At 43.2% G+C, this 15,230-nt stretch overlaps 2 protein-coding genes and 1 long non-coding RNA gene across 3 annotated transcripts; 2 read left to right on the top strand and 1 right to left on the bottom strand.

The window, feature by feature from the left end:
* Nucleotides 1-1,678: 1,678 nt before the first annotated feature.
* Nucleotides 1,679-2,412, top strand: LOC100837918 (thaumatin-like pathogenesis-related protein 4). Its single transcript, XM_003577153.4, has one exon. It carries the CDS (start codon nt 1,715-1,717, stop codon nt 2,246-2,248), a length of 534 nt encoding a protein of 177 aa, XP_003577201.1. The 5' UTR covers nt 1,679-1,714; the 3' UTR covers nt 2,249-2,412.
* A 5,263-nt stretch (nt 2,413-7,675) lies between these two features.
* Nucleotides 7,676-11,079, bottom strand: LOC100837307 (RHOMBOID-like protein 2). The gene is made up of 6 exons (XM_003577151.4): nt 10,553-11,079; nt 9,302-9,465; nt 8,690-8,853; nt 8,333-8,592; nt 8,100-8,226; nt 7,676-7,965 (listed from the first exon to the last, which is right to left on the bottom strand). Exons 1-6 carry the CDS (start codon nt 10,864-10,866, stop codon nt 7,843-7,845), a joined length of 1,152 nt encoding a protein of 383 aa, XP_003577199.1. The 5' UTR covers nt 10,867-11,079; the 3' UTR covers nt 7,676-7,842.
* A 1,627-nt stretch (nt 11,080-12,706) lies between these two features.
* On the top strand, nt 12,707-13,803 carry LOC112268961. Its single transcript, XR_002960558.1, has 2 exons — nt 12,707-12,943; nt 13,423-13,803. It is a non-coding gene; the product is annotated as an uncharacterized LOC112268961 (long non-coding RNA).
* The last annotated feature ends 1,427 nt before the right edge of the window (nt 13,804-15,230 follow it).

Genomic DNA, 15,230 nt, shown 5'->3' with positions numbered 1-15,230 from the left:
GGATTAGAGAGCACGGGATGCTGATTTCAAGGATTTTGAGATGAGGGTTTGATGTTGACGACCTCTACAAGTACGAGGTTCAAAATAGACTTTACTCTTCTTTTTAAGAGGAGGCGCTCATTTGCAGTGCCCTTGTTTTCTATGGACATGTTGCAATAAAAAAAAATAGCAAGCAAAGTATACAGCGAGAAAGAGGACAATAATAGTAGCATCGAACGAAGCATGCATGTGTCGAGAATAATAAATCGAACAACAACTACCACGGTTTTTTTTTCCACGAGGAAAAGTAAAGGAAGTGAAAAAGGCCAGGGTACGTACGTGGATGCCATGCAACATGCATAGTATATGTATATTCTGATTTTTCTTTCTCGAGGGTTTGGTTTGGCTTTGCTTAGCGTCGAACGTTTCATTTGTTTACAAGTCGACCAGGCTGGCGAAGAAAAAAAAAAGGGGGGACAATCTTGTTTCAGCTGCTTTCCTTCGTTCAATACGGAGGAAAAGAAAGACATGCACACCAACGAACGAACCGCGTCCGTCGTCCCAAACGTGTGCAGAGATCCCCCAAGGCCATGTTGGGCTTCAATGCAGCCCAAACTACCTAGTTTACTTAATACAAGTCGAGCGCCTCTGCTAATAATCGGCCCGGTGGTATTCTTGGGCCAGCCCATTGTCTCGGGGTCTTCTTCAATCTAGACTACTCCTGGGTCCTGGCCACGACAGGCCCCTGGTGGTCAACTCCTCCATGCTGATCTTGGGAGCAGCCCATCAACAATATTCAACGGGCCGGAACAGGTGCTGGAATGCATATGTGGCAAAGCTGAATGACCAGTTCTCTCTCTCAAAAAAAAAAGAAGAAGAAGAAGAAGCTGAATGACCAGTTGTTTTTTACTCCGTATGTATCCGGAACACTTGATTCCACTTGACTACTTGAGCATGCACTTCTGGCCAAGGTGCATGATTTCTGCCCTTGGCACTTTGAGAAAGAAAATGGCCTTTTTTCACTCCATTCGGCTTATTTCTGTGTGCTGGTGGGAATATCAAGGTGAGAAGATTGGATCGAGCTAGAGACGGTATTGTGTTAAACTAACTGCAAAATTAAGTCGGAACTTAATTAAGATTTAGGTAAAAAGAAAAGTATAGGAACAAATATGTAGTGTCAAACACTGAAGAACCACTATTTATGTTGAACTTGTTTTTTTCTCTGTGCTGTTAAACATGATTGAGTTTGGTCTTGAAATATTATACACATGTAAAATATCACTTTCCTAAAATAAACGTTTTCTTCTCAGATTTTGTTGGACGTTGTATGGTTTTTACAGATTTTGTTTTAAACGTAAAGATACTTCTCACTGGATACGCCACAATTTTCCATATATAAGAGTTTGCAACATTCTGCTGCACATTGCTAGACGTGTATATGCACGGTTGATGACTAGTCCTTTAGTTCATTCATGATTCATGTTCACACAAAAAAAGAAGAATGTATACGTGTTCTCCAAAAATGTTCATATACCATGTATCAGCAGAGTGGACTGAGCCCTCACGGTTTAGTGGAGCATGTACTGCTAATATCTTCCCTTAGAAAAATTTACTATACTAGCATCGTATCTTTACTTTTCTGTCTATAAATAAGCACAACAGATCATAACCTAGCTAGCTCAACAGTCAACAACACAACACAAATTGTTAACCAAGAACTACCTACAACTTAACCATGCACAGCAAAATGTCCTCATCAGCAGGGCACTTCCTCCTGCTGCTCCTCCTGGTGGGCGCCACGAGCCGCGCCGCGGCCACGACCTTTACCATCACCAACCGGTGCGCCTACACGGTGTGGCCGGCGGCGATCCCCGTCGGCGGTGGCGCGCGGCTCGACCCGGGTCAGACGTGGTACCTCAATGTGCCCGGCGGGACCAGCGCCGCCAGGATCTGGCCCCGCACAGGCTGCGACTTCCGCAACGGCCGAGGGAGCTGCCGAACGGGCGACTGCGGCGGCGCCATGTATTGTGGCCTCTCCGGGCAGCCGCCGACGACACTGGCGGAGTTCACACTCACCGGCGACATGGACTACTACGACATCTCTGTCATCGATGGCTTCAACGTGCCCATGAACTTCTCTTGCAGCTCTGGCAACGCGCTCCGGTGCAGCGATGGTGGTTGCGGGGATGCCTACCACCAGCCCAATGACGTCAAGACCCATGCTTGTGGCGGTGGGAACAGGAACTTCCGTATCACCTTCTGCCCGTGAGCACAGAAGGTGATATAAAGTGGACCGTGATACATATATGCATGCATGTATGAGCGACACGTCACGTGATCCTATATAATAACGACGTGCGAGAACCACGATGTATATGTACGTACCACAAATAATATATCCCACTATATATGTGTATCGTTTTAAAACTTTTACGGATTTGGCTTTATATATCCTAAATGCGGAATTAAACTAGTCGGATATTTTCAAGCACAAATCATAAATATGCTAGGCTCAACTATAGTGCACCAACAACTTAAGCAATAACAAGATGAGCACTTATATTAATCAATAAGCTAGCACAAGATATGTAAGATAGAACAAAGCACATATAATATAATATATGACTTCAAGCACGATGGCTATCACAAATTAAAGCACAAGCGAATGAACTCGGTTTAGGAATAACCGAGGCACGTGGAGACGGTGATTTATCCCGATGTTCACTTCCTAAGAAGCTAATCACCGTTGGAGTGTGCAGGCACCACAAGAGGTAACCCGAATAGCCGTGAAAGGGCACACCCAACTCCTTGAGCCTCCCACATCAAAGTAGGAGCTCAATTACTAAGATGGCTAGCTTCTTCCTCCACTCCGGAAATGGCAAGCTCTACAACAACTTCACAAAGCACCACAAAGGAGAATCTCGGGTCTCTTCACAATCTCCACGAAGAGGTCACCGGGACAACAACCACTAAACCGTCTATGAGGAGAACCTCCAAGAGTAACAAGCTCACGGGCTCTCACTCGAACTAATCAAGGTGGACAGCTCAAACCAATGCACCAAATGCAAAGCAAGAACACAAGAAATGCTCAAATCACTCTCTCCCAAATCTCACCCAAATCAACAAATGGATTGGATAAAATAGAGAGGAGGAACAAGGAGGAGATCAACAAATGAACCCTCCAAATAGATCTACAAACTCCTTTCAAATGGATGGAAGATTTGGGGCTTGGGGGAGGTGGAGAAACCTCTCAAAGATGGGGAAATTTCGGCTCCAAGAACCCTAAACCCGATGGGGAAGAAGACCCCTATTTATAGGCCCCCCAAAATCTGCCCGTTAGACATAGATTTTGCGACCCGGAGGCAATCCCGGAGGCTCCAGGATTAATTCCGGACCAAACCCGAAGCTACTGGACACACCCGGAGGCAATCCCGGAGGTTCCGGATTTAAATCCGGGCTGCCCAAAACTACAGCGCAACACACATGAAAATGGCGATAACTTTTGCAAACGAACTCCGATTTTAATGAACTTGGTCTCGTTTCGAAGAAGACAAAGAGCTCTACATTTTAACACACAAAACCAGCAAAGATCAACCAAAAGAAATGATGCAAAATATGCAAAGGTTTGAGCACTCTACGCACGACGAGTTCAAGCTACCACCCGAAAGCCCCTCTTGATAGAATGGCTATCGAACCTATAAACCGGTCTCTCACCAAACTCCTTGAGACTGGTAAACCTAGGAAAACCTAGCTAGAATATACCTTTGCCTTGAGCAATCCACTTTAAGTTGATGTAGGCATCAATGTTCGTCTCAAGTTGGAATCCTTCGCTTGATCACGGTCACTTGGTGAAGATACTCAATTTGCTCCCTGAAGGGGCGCGTAGAGATAAACAAAAACTTTTCCTACGCGAACTCCCAAGATCTAGCCGAGGTAGAAGGCCACGAGGATTACCACTAGACGCGCAGTTGCGGATTATCGATGCGGCGCCTTGATGCAGTGCAGTCCCTCGATCCGATCCAGCCGATCCAATCCCGCGATCGTCGAAGTGCTGAACGTACAGCACCTCTGCCGGTATCCACACGTGCGAGGAGGAGCTCCGGCGGCGGACTGCTAGGTCCGGTGCGACGGTTGAACTGAATCGGGCTAGGGTTCTCAACGCATGAGAGTGGAAAAACCGTGCCCCTTAGGCATCCCACGCCCCTGCTTATATACCGAGTGGAAGTGGGCTCCAAGCCTTGTGGCCCATCCACCCTGCGAGTCCAACTCGCATTGTCAGCCCAATTCCAGTTCGGGTCCAACCCGACCAAATACTTGCTCCCGCTCTTAAGTGTGTGACCCCGCAGGCTCATGGCGACTTGGACACGATTGGAGTCCGACTCACAATCGATCAATCGGTAGCGGCTCCTAGCAGAACGTGCCGACTCCCAAGTACCATCGAGTCATGACGACGTACCTTCCAATGTGACATACGTCTTAGTCCCTTTTGCCTCACGATATACCTTGTCGAACTATAGGCGATTAATCGTCATCCCTTTAATAGTTCAACTCTCTTCTCGATCTGTGATATACGATTCATCCGACTAACTCTTAGTCGATCGACCCGGTTAACAGTTAACCAAGTCGCGCATGGCCATGCTTCCCGAATCATATCACTCGAGAGGGCCCAGAGAATATCTCTCCAGTCGGAGGGGCAAAATCCCATCTTGGTTATCCACATCACACAGCTTGATTCTCAGTCAACCCGAACTCTGCCTTTATAACTGCCCTGTTACGGAACAACGTTTGACAGAACCTAAGTTGGTGATCCACAACTCGGATTGTGCGATAACCTCAGGTCTAAGGATTACATTGATTGAGACATGCAAATGACGACCTACTCGTTGCATCTCAATATGGGTCAGTCCGACTCGCTATCTTTAGCCGAGTCCGTGTAAGCTGGAATGACATCACCATGCCCATGACAAGTGGAACCGAGTCATCAGCCAACTTTCACATTAGTCTAGGTTATGTGTCCAGCACAACCTCAATGACTAAGGACAATTTAGTATGAACAACATGAATACATAGTTCCACAATCAAATCACATATTCAATGATACATATCAGATGTTCAAACAAGGACAACTTAATAATATTTATGAATACATTGGAAATTACATCATACATGATTGCCTCTAGGGCATATTCCCAACACTCCCCATACTTCAATGTGGGAGGCCTTCACTTTAAGCAAATCTTCACATGTACATTATCACCAAATGGATGGCAAGTTTTAAGCATGTATCTTTTCGGGATGCTTATATTGAGCTTGCCCTTTGTCAATCTTGATGACCGTCTCCATATGGGCTATATAAGATTGTTTCTTCAAAACTCGCCCATATGTATCACCTAACCCTCAACCAAATAACATAGACAAATATTGGTTAGTCCATAAGTGTAATATAAAATTGCTTACCATATGATTCATGTATATAATCCTCGGAGTGCTTTTTTTTATCTTGCTCTTCTCAATCTTGATGAATCATCACCACTTGATCTCATCTCTCATGGGCTATATGAGATCTTCGTTTTTGATCCAAACCCATGAGTTTCACCTAACCCACATATAGATATACCAAATACATAGTTTATGGGTTAGTTCACAAAGCGCAATTGACAAATGCTTACCATACCACTAGATCTCATGTGGTACATAATTACGCTTGTGAGTTGACCAACTTGAATCCAATATTTGCACTTATTCTTGGTCAACCTTCATCTTTGCTTTACTCCATCTTTATGATATCATGAATATCACTTTAGTCCTCTTCATCTTCTAACACAAAATCTTGAGACACCAAATGGATTCTTCAGGACTCCATGGCTTGGTTAACCATGACTCAACTCATGAGCTCAACATAACCTTATCATGAAACCATATGTTGAATCCTTATCTTGTAATCATTTCTCTCAAGATATTAATCCTTCACGGGAACTTCACTTTCTTCTTCTTGATAATATTTTATTCACTCATTGAAATCCAATAACTTCATGCCTTCAATTGAATATACTTTTCTTATTAGCATTCCTTGAATTAAAGCTCAATGCAAACAACTTATGCAAAAGGATTGTCATCGGATACCAAAACCACACATCCAATTGTCAACAACTCAATGTATATCTTTATCTTCATGACATTTATCATTGAATTAACCAAGTGGTCTTCATTCATTACCTATGAAACATTCCTTCAAATATATCTCAACTAAAACATTAGTACATAGGGATTGTCATAAATTACCAAAACCACACATAGGGCAACATGCACTTTCAGACGTCGTGTCTACTTACGATCTTTTGATCGAACAATAAAGTCACATAATGATATGAATATATGTGTTTTCATCGTCGGCCTTGACATACCGACCTTCTATGATGCATGTCATCTTGTCAATTGTCATGCATCCTTATGGTCGTCACTCGTCACATGTACACGTACGTACGGTTGAACGTCTGGGTTTATATATTCGCTACTCAAATCAGGCAGTAAGCTTGAGCTACATGCTTTTCGAAAGCCAAAAAAACAGGTATCATAATAGTTTGCCAAAGCTTTCCTATGGCAAAAATTTCACTCACAAATTAAACAAAAACTAACTTCTTGGCTTTGATACTCATGACAGAAAGGGTTGCGGTACACACGGTTCTAACAGCAGAGAACTATTCAAACACTCTCCCACTCAAGACTTTTTGGCTTTGATACCAAAAGTTTTATGCACCGAGCCGGTTCACCAAAAGCTCAAACCGATGGAAAAAAAAATTACAATTCACTTATAATTCTTATAATCCAGTGAGGACCGATTGCACGTGCTGGAAAAAGGTAACGTCGTGTTTTGGTTTCTTCTTCTCTAGCAAAACCTCTTTATATACCACGTGCTACATATCTTCGGACGGAGTACTCTCTCCCTTTCTAAATACTTGTAACTATTTTAGTTTGCACTAAAACAACAAGTATTTAGGAACGGAGGGAGTATTAGTTTATACTCGATGAAATTGTTGTGCATGTCAGTCTCCCACACGATGATTACAAAATTATTCTGCATCCATCAGTTACCCGTAGATATTTGTATGATTGGTTGTGTATCCATCAGTTACACAAAGTAATTAAGTGGACACATGCAATTAATGGGCCGGCTTCGTGCCGGCCGGCCGGCGAGCACTGGATGCAGGTAGCTAGTGGCCATACAACCGTACATACATATATATACTCCATCCGTTTCTAAATACTTGTCGCTGTTTTAGTGCATGAACGGAACGAGTACATACGAACAACTTCATAAGCGAGACGATGAGGATGGACTTGATTCTCCAAGATTGTAATGTTTTAGCATCTTAATATATCCTCTTTTACCTGAAAAAAAACATCGACATTAGGACAAGCTCTGAATCATCCAAGGTCGGGTTTGGGGTTTGGCCGTTTGGGCCTCTCTCTCTTTTCTTTATATTTGGGCTTTTCTGATTTTTGGGCGGGTGATGTATTTGTGGGCTAATGGGCTTCATTTCATGACTCGTCCGGTTACAAATTTAGCCACCACGTTTTGTTTACCAAACTTTGTCATATTGCCAGGCGAAAAGAAAAAGGGAGAAAAAAACACACACAAGTAAACTGCAAATAGTGTATGGCACTGCTTATAGATTTAAAAGTTCGTACTCGATCATTCCATGGACAAGTATTAAATTTGCTTCTATTCTCTGTATCTGTAATATATGCGTGTTTTTCTTCTTCTAATTCCATGTACACAAAGAATAAAGAAAAACATGTTACTACAAGCTACTACTAGCTTAGGACAAGCCATCAGGGAATTAATCCAGGTTCTGCTAATAGCTAGCTGCAGAGACTGTTGCAGAGCTGGCTGATCTGATCTTGCGTAGCTCCAGCTATGCTGTAGCTATGGTGAGTGCCCGTGCCGTCGCATGTCAGGTCCAAGGTATTCGGCTGCTGCATTACCTGCAAATGCAAAATTGAAATTTCATAAATGTTTTTAGACTGTAATGTCTTCATTTTGGTAGCCTAACAGTGACAAAAATTAAGTACTTGGAAAGAGGCAGGCAGAGAGAGAAACTTGATTCGGGCTATCTCACCGTGCAAGTTTGTGGCGACGAGTTGCATTTCCATTTCTTGGTAGGGACACAGCTGAGGTAATGGCACCAAGAGCAGTGGTCGTTTGCGTTGTATCCTCGGAAAAGGAGAACTATAGCCACCGTGAACCTGTGGAAATTTCCAAATGATCGAGCCGGGTCATATATAAGGAGAAAGGTGCACGCGTGATCCGTTGGATCCTGAAGAGGAGGAAGAGGTCTGTGGACTCACTCACCCGACAATCAGCAGAACAACAGCAGCTAGCCACAAAATATATTGATACGTCTTGTGCTTGCGTTTGACAGGAGCTGTCTCTTGTCCTGGAGCCACTCTTTTCTGGTTAATCCATGCAAACTGTGGTCGAATGAAGACGACAAACCCGAGAAGGAACCCGGATATAAGGCCTCCAATGTGAGCAAAGTTATCCACTCTAGGAAGTATCCCAAGAGCCAGGTTCACCACAATTACAAACACCAGGGTCAATAATGCTGCCACCTGAAAAATAAGAAGGGGGGCTGTCACACCACTTAATTGAACAAGTCCTTCAGGATGGAGAAAGATTAGGACAAGGATATATTATAGGATAAGAAACCTTATTTGCGTAGAGTGACCAATTCGTGATGAGTTCAGAAAGCATAGACCCAATCAGCCCAAACAAGGCACCGGAGGCACCAACTGAGATACTCGAACGGATGAAGAGAGCGGACATCAAGCTCCCACCGAAACCAGAAATGAGATAAACCAGACCGATCCTCACTGTGCCATGAGAAGACAAAAGTTATTCAGTATGACATGGAAGAACTGAGACTGTATGCATATCCATCAATTAAACTAGCACTTCAATGAACTTTGATGCACGTTACGTGCAAGATTTTGTAAGCCAATCAGTAATATGTGCAGGAAAAACTGACATTTTTGTGTATTTCAGGTTTTTGTAGTGCCTGTTAGTTCAGTACAAGCACCTCATGATCTGTGTGGTAAAAAAATCTGATATTATTTTGTACCACTTTACCAACCCAAGTTACACAATACATGATGTTACTAGCGAAATGTATGTGGACTATCTGGATCTATGAAGCAGTATTTCATTGCAGGTAACTGCAGAAAGCAGCTAACTATCCACTGACAGAACAAGGGCCACAGAAAAACGGTAGCAGAATTCAAGAAAGCTCGCGTGAAAATTGCAAGGAAAGCTTTCACTTACCAAACCCGAATTCTTGTTCAAGTCGGATGCCGATAAACAGAAGGCAAAGCACATTGATGAGTAAATGAACAACCCCAGCATGAAGCCAGATACACGTAATCAGACGCCATCCTTGTCGACCCTGGACAATTTTAGAGACATCTAGAGCTCCCATCTTCAGCAACCTGGCATGCATGGACAAAGTTATTTTTGGCTCTAGAAACAAAATGTACTATCTTGTTTGCTGTGATTTCCTTCCATGTCCTCATTTTTTACATGTAATGTTGCAACACCACTTTGAAGCTCTGAGCAGACATCATTCAGATGACCAGATGTCAACATAAAACAGTTCCAAATTTAGACAAAACGAAAACAACGTGGAGCAATGATGATGTTTCTCAACACCTGATCAAAGTAGTCCAAACTCTAACCACCCTGAGGAATATCATGTACCAATGCACTTACATGCCTAACTAAAATTCAATAGAAGTCCAATTGTAGTGCAACATCATTAAAGTGCATTTATGCTGTAACATCATAAAGTCCAACCGTATGGTAACATCAGCACCTAAACAGTTGACAAATTCTTTTGATCTTTCTCGAGTCATCACCAAGTCCCAATCATGAGCACAGAGAGTAGACTAAATCAGCTAGTGCGAGTTATCTGATAAACCAATACCAAGCCTAACGAAATTTTCTGAACAGTTAAAAGAGGAGATGGTGCATTTGACTTTGCAATTAAATTAATCGAATCGATGACTTTCTTTCTACCATATATGTTGGTTATCTTGTTGAAACTGGACGGCATGCAAAGTATTACTAGGACACCTGTGAGTTTCAAAATAAGTACCATTTGTTTTTTACCCAAAGAAAACTAAAAAGATGGACGAAACGATCGAAGCAGCACTAAATCTGAAACGGAAACAAGCAACATTCCCCAATTGCAGATATAGTAGAATGCAGTTGGAGGGGGCATCGGATGGGTGCTCCCTATCGCACAAGTAAACATCGGATGGGATGGAAGGAAGCAACCCTCGCGCGCATCAATCAATCAGCTACAGCAACCTAATCGATCGGAGGAGATAAATTAACAGAGTATACCCTGTACTTGTAACCACGAATTAATTTGAGCAGTTCGTGCTTGCTACAGTAAGCAATCTCAAGCAGAGGGGAAAAGGGGAAACGAAGTCAAATTTTGCACGAATCAAGAAACAAAGTCAAAGTCTGCAGAAATCAAGAAACAAAAGCAAGCTTGGTGTTGTTAGAGCGTACGTGGCGGAGGAAGGGCCGAGGAGCGGGTTCTCCCGGAGCGGCTGGAAGGCGAAGCGGCCGAGGAAGGACGCGGAGCAGTCCCCGACGCCGCGGCGGGGGCAGTCGTTGACGAACATGGTGACGAGGAAGGCGGCGACGCAGGCCACGGAGGCGGCCGGCACGACCCAGGGCGTCCAGCGCCGGTAGTACGGGCGCGCCCTCAGCCGGCCCGGGTGTGGTCTCATCTGTGGGCGCTCTGGCCGCGGGGGCCGCTCCACCCGCACCTCGACCGCGCCCGGGCCGGCAGCGGCGGCGGCGGCGGCGGAGGGCTTCATCGGCCGGCCGGCCGGTGGTGGTTGGATTAGGTTGCTAGCTGCTGGTGCCTGCTGGTGGTTCGAGGGAAGAAGAGGAGGATTGCGGAGGAAGCGAGGGAAGGAAGGTGGCGAGGAAGAAGAAGGAGAAGAAGAAAGCTGTCCCCTTTGCTTGGGTTTTGGCCTGCAGACTGCAGAGGTGGCTTTGCCGGGAAGAAGAGGAGAAGAAGCCTCCTCAAGCCGCGTTTTGTTTTGCAGGCACCCAAGCTAACCTTTCTTTCCTTTGTGAAAAAACAAATTATCCTAGGACGGAGTAACAAAACTCGGCAATCACTGGCTAGGTAAAATACGAGTTAAAGATTTTTCTGGTGCTTTCAATATTAGTTAAAGATTTTTTTTTCATTCCTTTCTGAAAAAATTTGACTACCAATATTAGACAATCGTATATTTTTTTCCGTTGGCGAGGTGAAATACGAGTTAAATATTTTTTTCATTCCTCTTTTGTGACAAAAAAGTTGAGTACCGATATTAGGCAATCGTTGGCTAGTTAAAATATCAGTTAAAGAGATTTTTTAGTCTTTTAATCATCAATTAATTTTATTGGTAATAAGTTTCATGAAAAGATTGGCTCCTCTACCGTACTGCAGGTTGTTTGCAGGTGGGGCCTTCACAGTGGAAAAATATATTGGTAAAAAAATCTCTACGTATGTAAGGCAGACAGGATTTATTGACAACAAGAAATTTGGCAACCGATCGATGAAACTACAAATGACTAAACCATCTTGATGTATGCAAGAAATTTTGGTACGTAGCCAACCATGGAGACAATACCAAATTAAAAGATAACCCCGTGTGCTTTAATTTGCATTGGTTTGGTCGATGGGGCCGGAGAGCTAGCTAGCTGTGTTGGCCGGGCAAGTTTTCTTTCGACTCTGTACACGTACACAAGACACAACTGTCGATCAGCCAGTTTTAGAGATCACACGGCTTGTTCAAGGTCTCGATTTGTTTTGTTTTTAATCGACTTGAGAAGAGATTGCGTTGCGTTGCGTGCAGAGGAAAGGAAGGATCGAACGGTGTTAGTGTGTGAGTTCAGTTACTGATCGAGGGCCTTCGAAACAAAAATGGAAATGAAGGAACGCCGGACGAGGATGGAGAAAGTAAGAAAAAAAAAAAGGGGGAGTTATTGAGTTTCGAAGCAGCTGGAAAGAAGAAGAATGGATGAAATTAACTAACACTAGTTAAGTGTCCGTGCGTTGCAACGGAGGCATAAACAATTCTATCACTTAATAAAAAGAATGACAAACATGAAATAATTAACACGTACTTTTTCGGTCTCATATTAAGTGACCTAAATTTGACTAAAAGAAACGATCGAGTTGTGTGGTTGGCCAACTCATGATCATGCTCATCCGACTGAGACTCAACTACTCCATCGATCAGCTGAAAACGGAGAAGAAACAAGCTTCAACACGACACGTTTTACCACTAATGGCAGCAAAAGAACACAAAGGAAATCATCTCAATCTTTCTCTCTTGATCGATCGAGGTCATATATGCAAACAAAAGAAAGCAGTTGGACCTACTCTACTACCGGCCGCTTGCTTGATCCGGGCCGGTCTTAATTAATGAAGGCATTTTAAGCATAACACGTATGTATATATGTATATATGAGGCCTTTGCGTTTGCGTCTAGCGTTCGTGCTGTGTATATATATAGTTTGTGGTGAATCACCATGCATTATTGATAGATTCTAAGTAGACTGCGAGGCATCTTGCCTGCTTGCCGTATGTAAAACACAAACACAGCACGGCAGCTTGTTTTTTTTTCCTTTTTTTTAAAGGGGACGAGGCACAGAAGCACGGTTGGAATCAATCTCGGCCCGTCCATTCTTTCTATTTCTAATCTGCGAGGGGGGCTTCAACAACAGCCTCGCTCCTTCTCAACAGCGCAGCCGCGACCCTTTCCCGGATCCATCGTGTCCCTCGGATCGACTCAGGGTCTGCTCATGCACTTCACCGTGGCGGTCAGTAGCAGACCACGGGGGCGACCACAAAAGCAGCAAAGCCCCATGCCCAAGTGTCACGTCTTTGTCTTGAAGGTCATTACTGCTCCGCCTGCTTGCATGCATCTAGCTCACATCTCCAAACCCTCAACGCCTGCGCTGGAAGATTTATTGTCGGGGTCACTAATTTATTTGCAGCATGCATAAAATATGTTATTATTTTGGTGATCAAAATGAAGGTACTAAGTGACGTTTCTTCATTTAACTATTATGCTGATGCTTAATAGAATGATGCCCACCAAGTGTTTGTCAAAATGACAACCAAGATGTTTTACCAGTATGCCTCATCATTTGCTTGGGAGACCCCGTGACCCAGATAGTGCATTTTCAACCAGTTTGTTGGAGATGGTTTGTGCAGATTATAATTGTTCAGTGCAGTTGCTTGATGCTTTAAGAGTTGTGATATGCTCCAATGCTGATCTGAGGCTAGCTCTGTTACATACACATGCCACTGCCCTTATTAACCTTTTTCCATATCGATCAACTGTAATATGCAGTTTCATTGATGTTCTCAGGGTCACTTTACTGTTGGTGCAAAGGCGAGACGGACATGGGAAAGGGAGGTGGGTGCCGCGTGGAGGAGGGAGGCCACAACGGGCCAGGAAAGCGGTTCGGCGGCGGAGAGAGGCGTGGGAGATATGAGCGCTGGAAAGAGAGATAGAGTCGATCCGACAGAGGAGGGGATGAAAGTGCCGGTCGTTGAGAGGCCGAGAAAGCCAACCATGAGGAGGCAGAGGATCATTATAACTCCTCCAGATGGCATAAAGCATAGTACGTATTATTTATCTGGTATAGCAGACTTAACCGTGTATACTAGCTGGTAATAATACTATGCTTTATGCCATCTAGCATATTGTTACTTAAATTGTTTCCATGTAAACAAACCTAATTTTTTATATGTATGAATCTATGACCAGTGAACTTGACAAACTGCTATCCTTACCTGGATGTTCTATTTTTCTTTTTATAGTGGAACATGATAACTTTGAAGGAATTTGGGGACATCCTGATGTATGATCGACTTAAAATTAGTGGTTTTCATCTTCCTTGATTTTTGCCACAAGAGCGGCCATTTGGAGTATTACAGTGCATACTTCTTTCTCGTATTTCTTTGGTCTGATTAGCAGTTTCAATTAAGCACAATAGTAACCCCACTTGCAGAATATGCCTCCCAACAGTGTGTACTTGACCTTGTCCCCGTCGAGGAGTTCACCAACGTTAAGGGGCAGATCTTGTTTGCATCGATCAATTGATTGCTTATACATGGGGGCAGCAGATATTGTTTGCATCATTGGTTGCTTATACTTTTTTTTACAACATTGATTGCTTATACACGGGGCAGATCCTGGTTGGATATGTACGTGCGATGCTATTAGCAAGATGCATTCACATGTTGTGTTATCCACGGGTGCATAGAGTTCAGGTTCATGTTTTTGTTTTGAATTCCTCAAGGTGTTCTTATTATACATGTATGTGTGTGTCCATGTTCAAGTTTATGCATTATTTTAATTCTTCCAGACGGTGTACTGCTAATAAGTTTGTGTTTTGAATTCTTCAAGTTGAAGCTAATATTGTTTTGAACTTCTCTTGAGTCGGTGCTCTTAATTTATTTTGTTGGAAGGATATGCAACCATATATGAAAAATGTTCGATTTATATGGTTGTTTTGTATTTTCAGTTTGAGGATCCGAAGCATGTAATATCCATAGCTGCAAAATATCCAGATATGTAATCTTGGTCAAGTTGGCAGTATGCCAACAAACTGATTGCTTTTCATGTAAATAATAATAATTGATGATTGTGTTTTTTTATCAAATCCAAGAAAATATTTGTGATTTCTATTCAAAGAATCTCATGTTTGAAGTCTGAAGGGGTTAGAAGAAATGAGCATTAATTTTAAGTTGTGTTACACAAGGGCTTCATAATGAATGAAAAAGCAAGAGAAAGATCAAAAGTGTATGTTGAAAAATATAGCAGGATTGAGATGGTTTTATTGTTGGGGCTTAGCCTGGCGAGATAGTTGGTTCCATTTATTTTGGTTGCCATATTTGCTTGCGTGTGGCATGGCGTGTGGAAAGAGTTGTCGCTTGATCGCTCAATTTTTTTATCTGATTGCTTCAATTTGTCCAACGACGCGGCGAAGCGCGGCGTACGCAGCTAGTGTTATTCTATACTCCGTCGATCTATCTCTGTAGTCTGCAAAGAGTTCCTCTCAAAATAAAAATAAAAATCTCTGTGAAGAGTTTGTATGGATATACTAATTAAGATGAACAGAGCAAACAAAACAAACGGAGGACCGTTTGTATGCATGTATCTCTTTTTCT

Source organism: Brachypodium distachyon, chromosome 4 (genome assembly GCF_000005505.3).
Source record: "Brachypodium distachyon strain Bd21 chromosome 4, Brachypodium_distachyon_v3.0, whole genome shotgun sequence".
Taxonomy (NCBI): domain Eukaryota; kingdom Viridiplantae; phylum Streptophyta; class Magnoliopsida; order Poales; family Poaceae; genus Brachypodium; species Brachypodium distachyon.
This window is presented reverse-complemented; position numbering and strand designations above follow the sequence as displayed.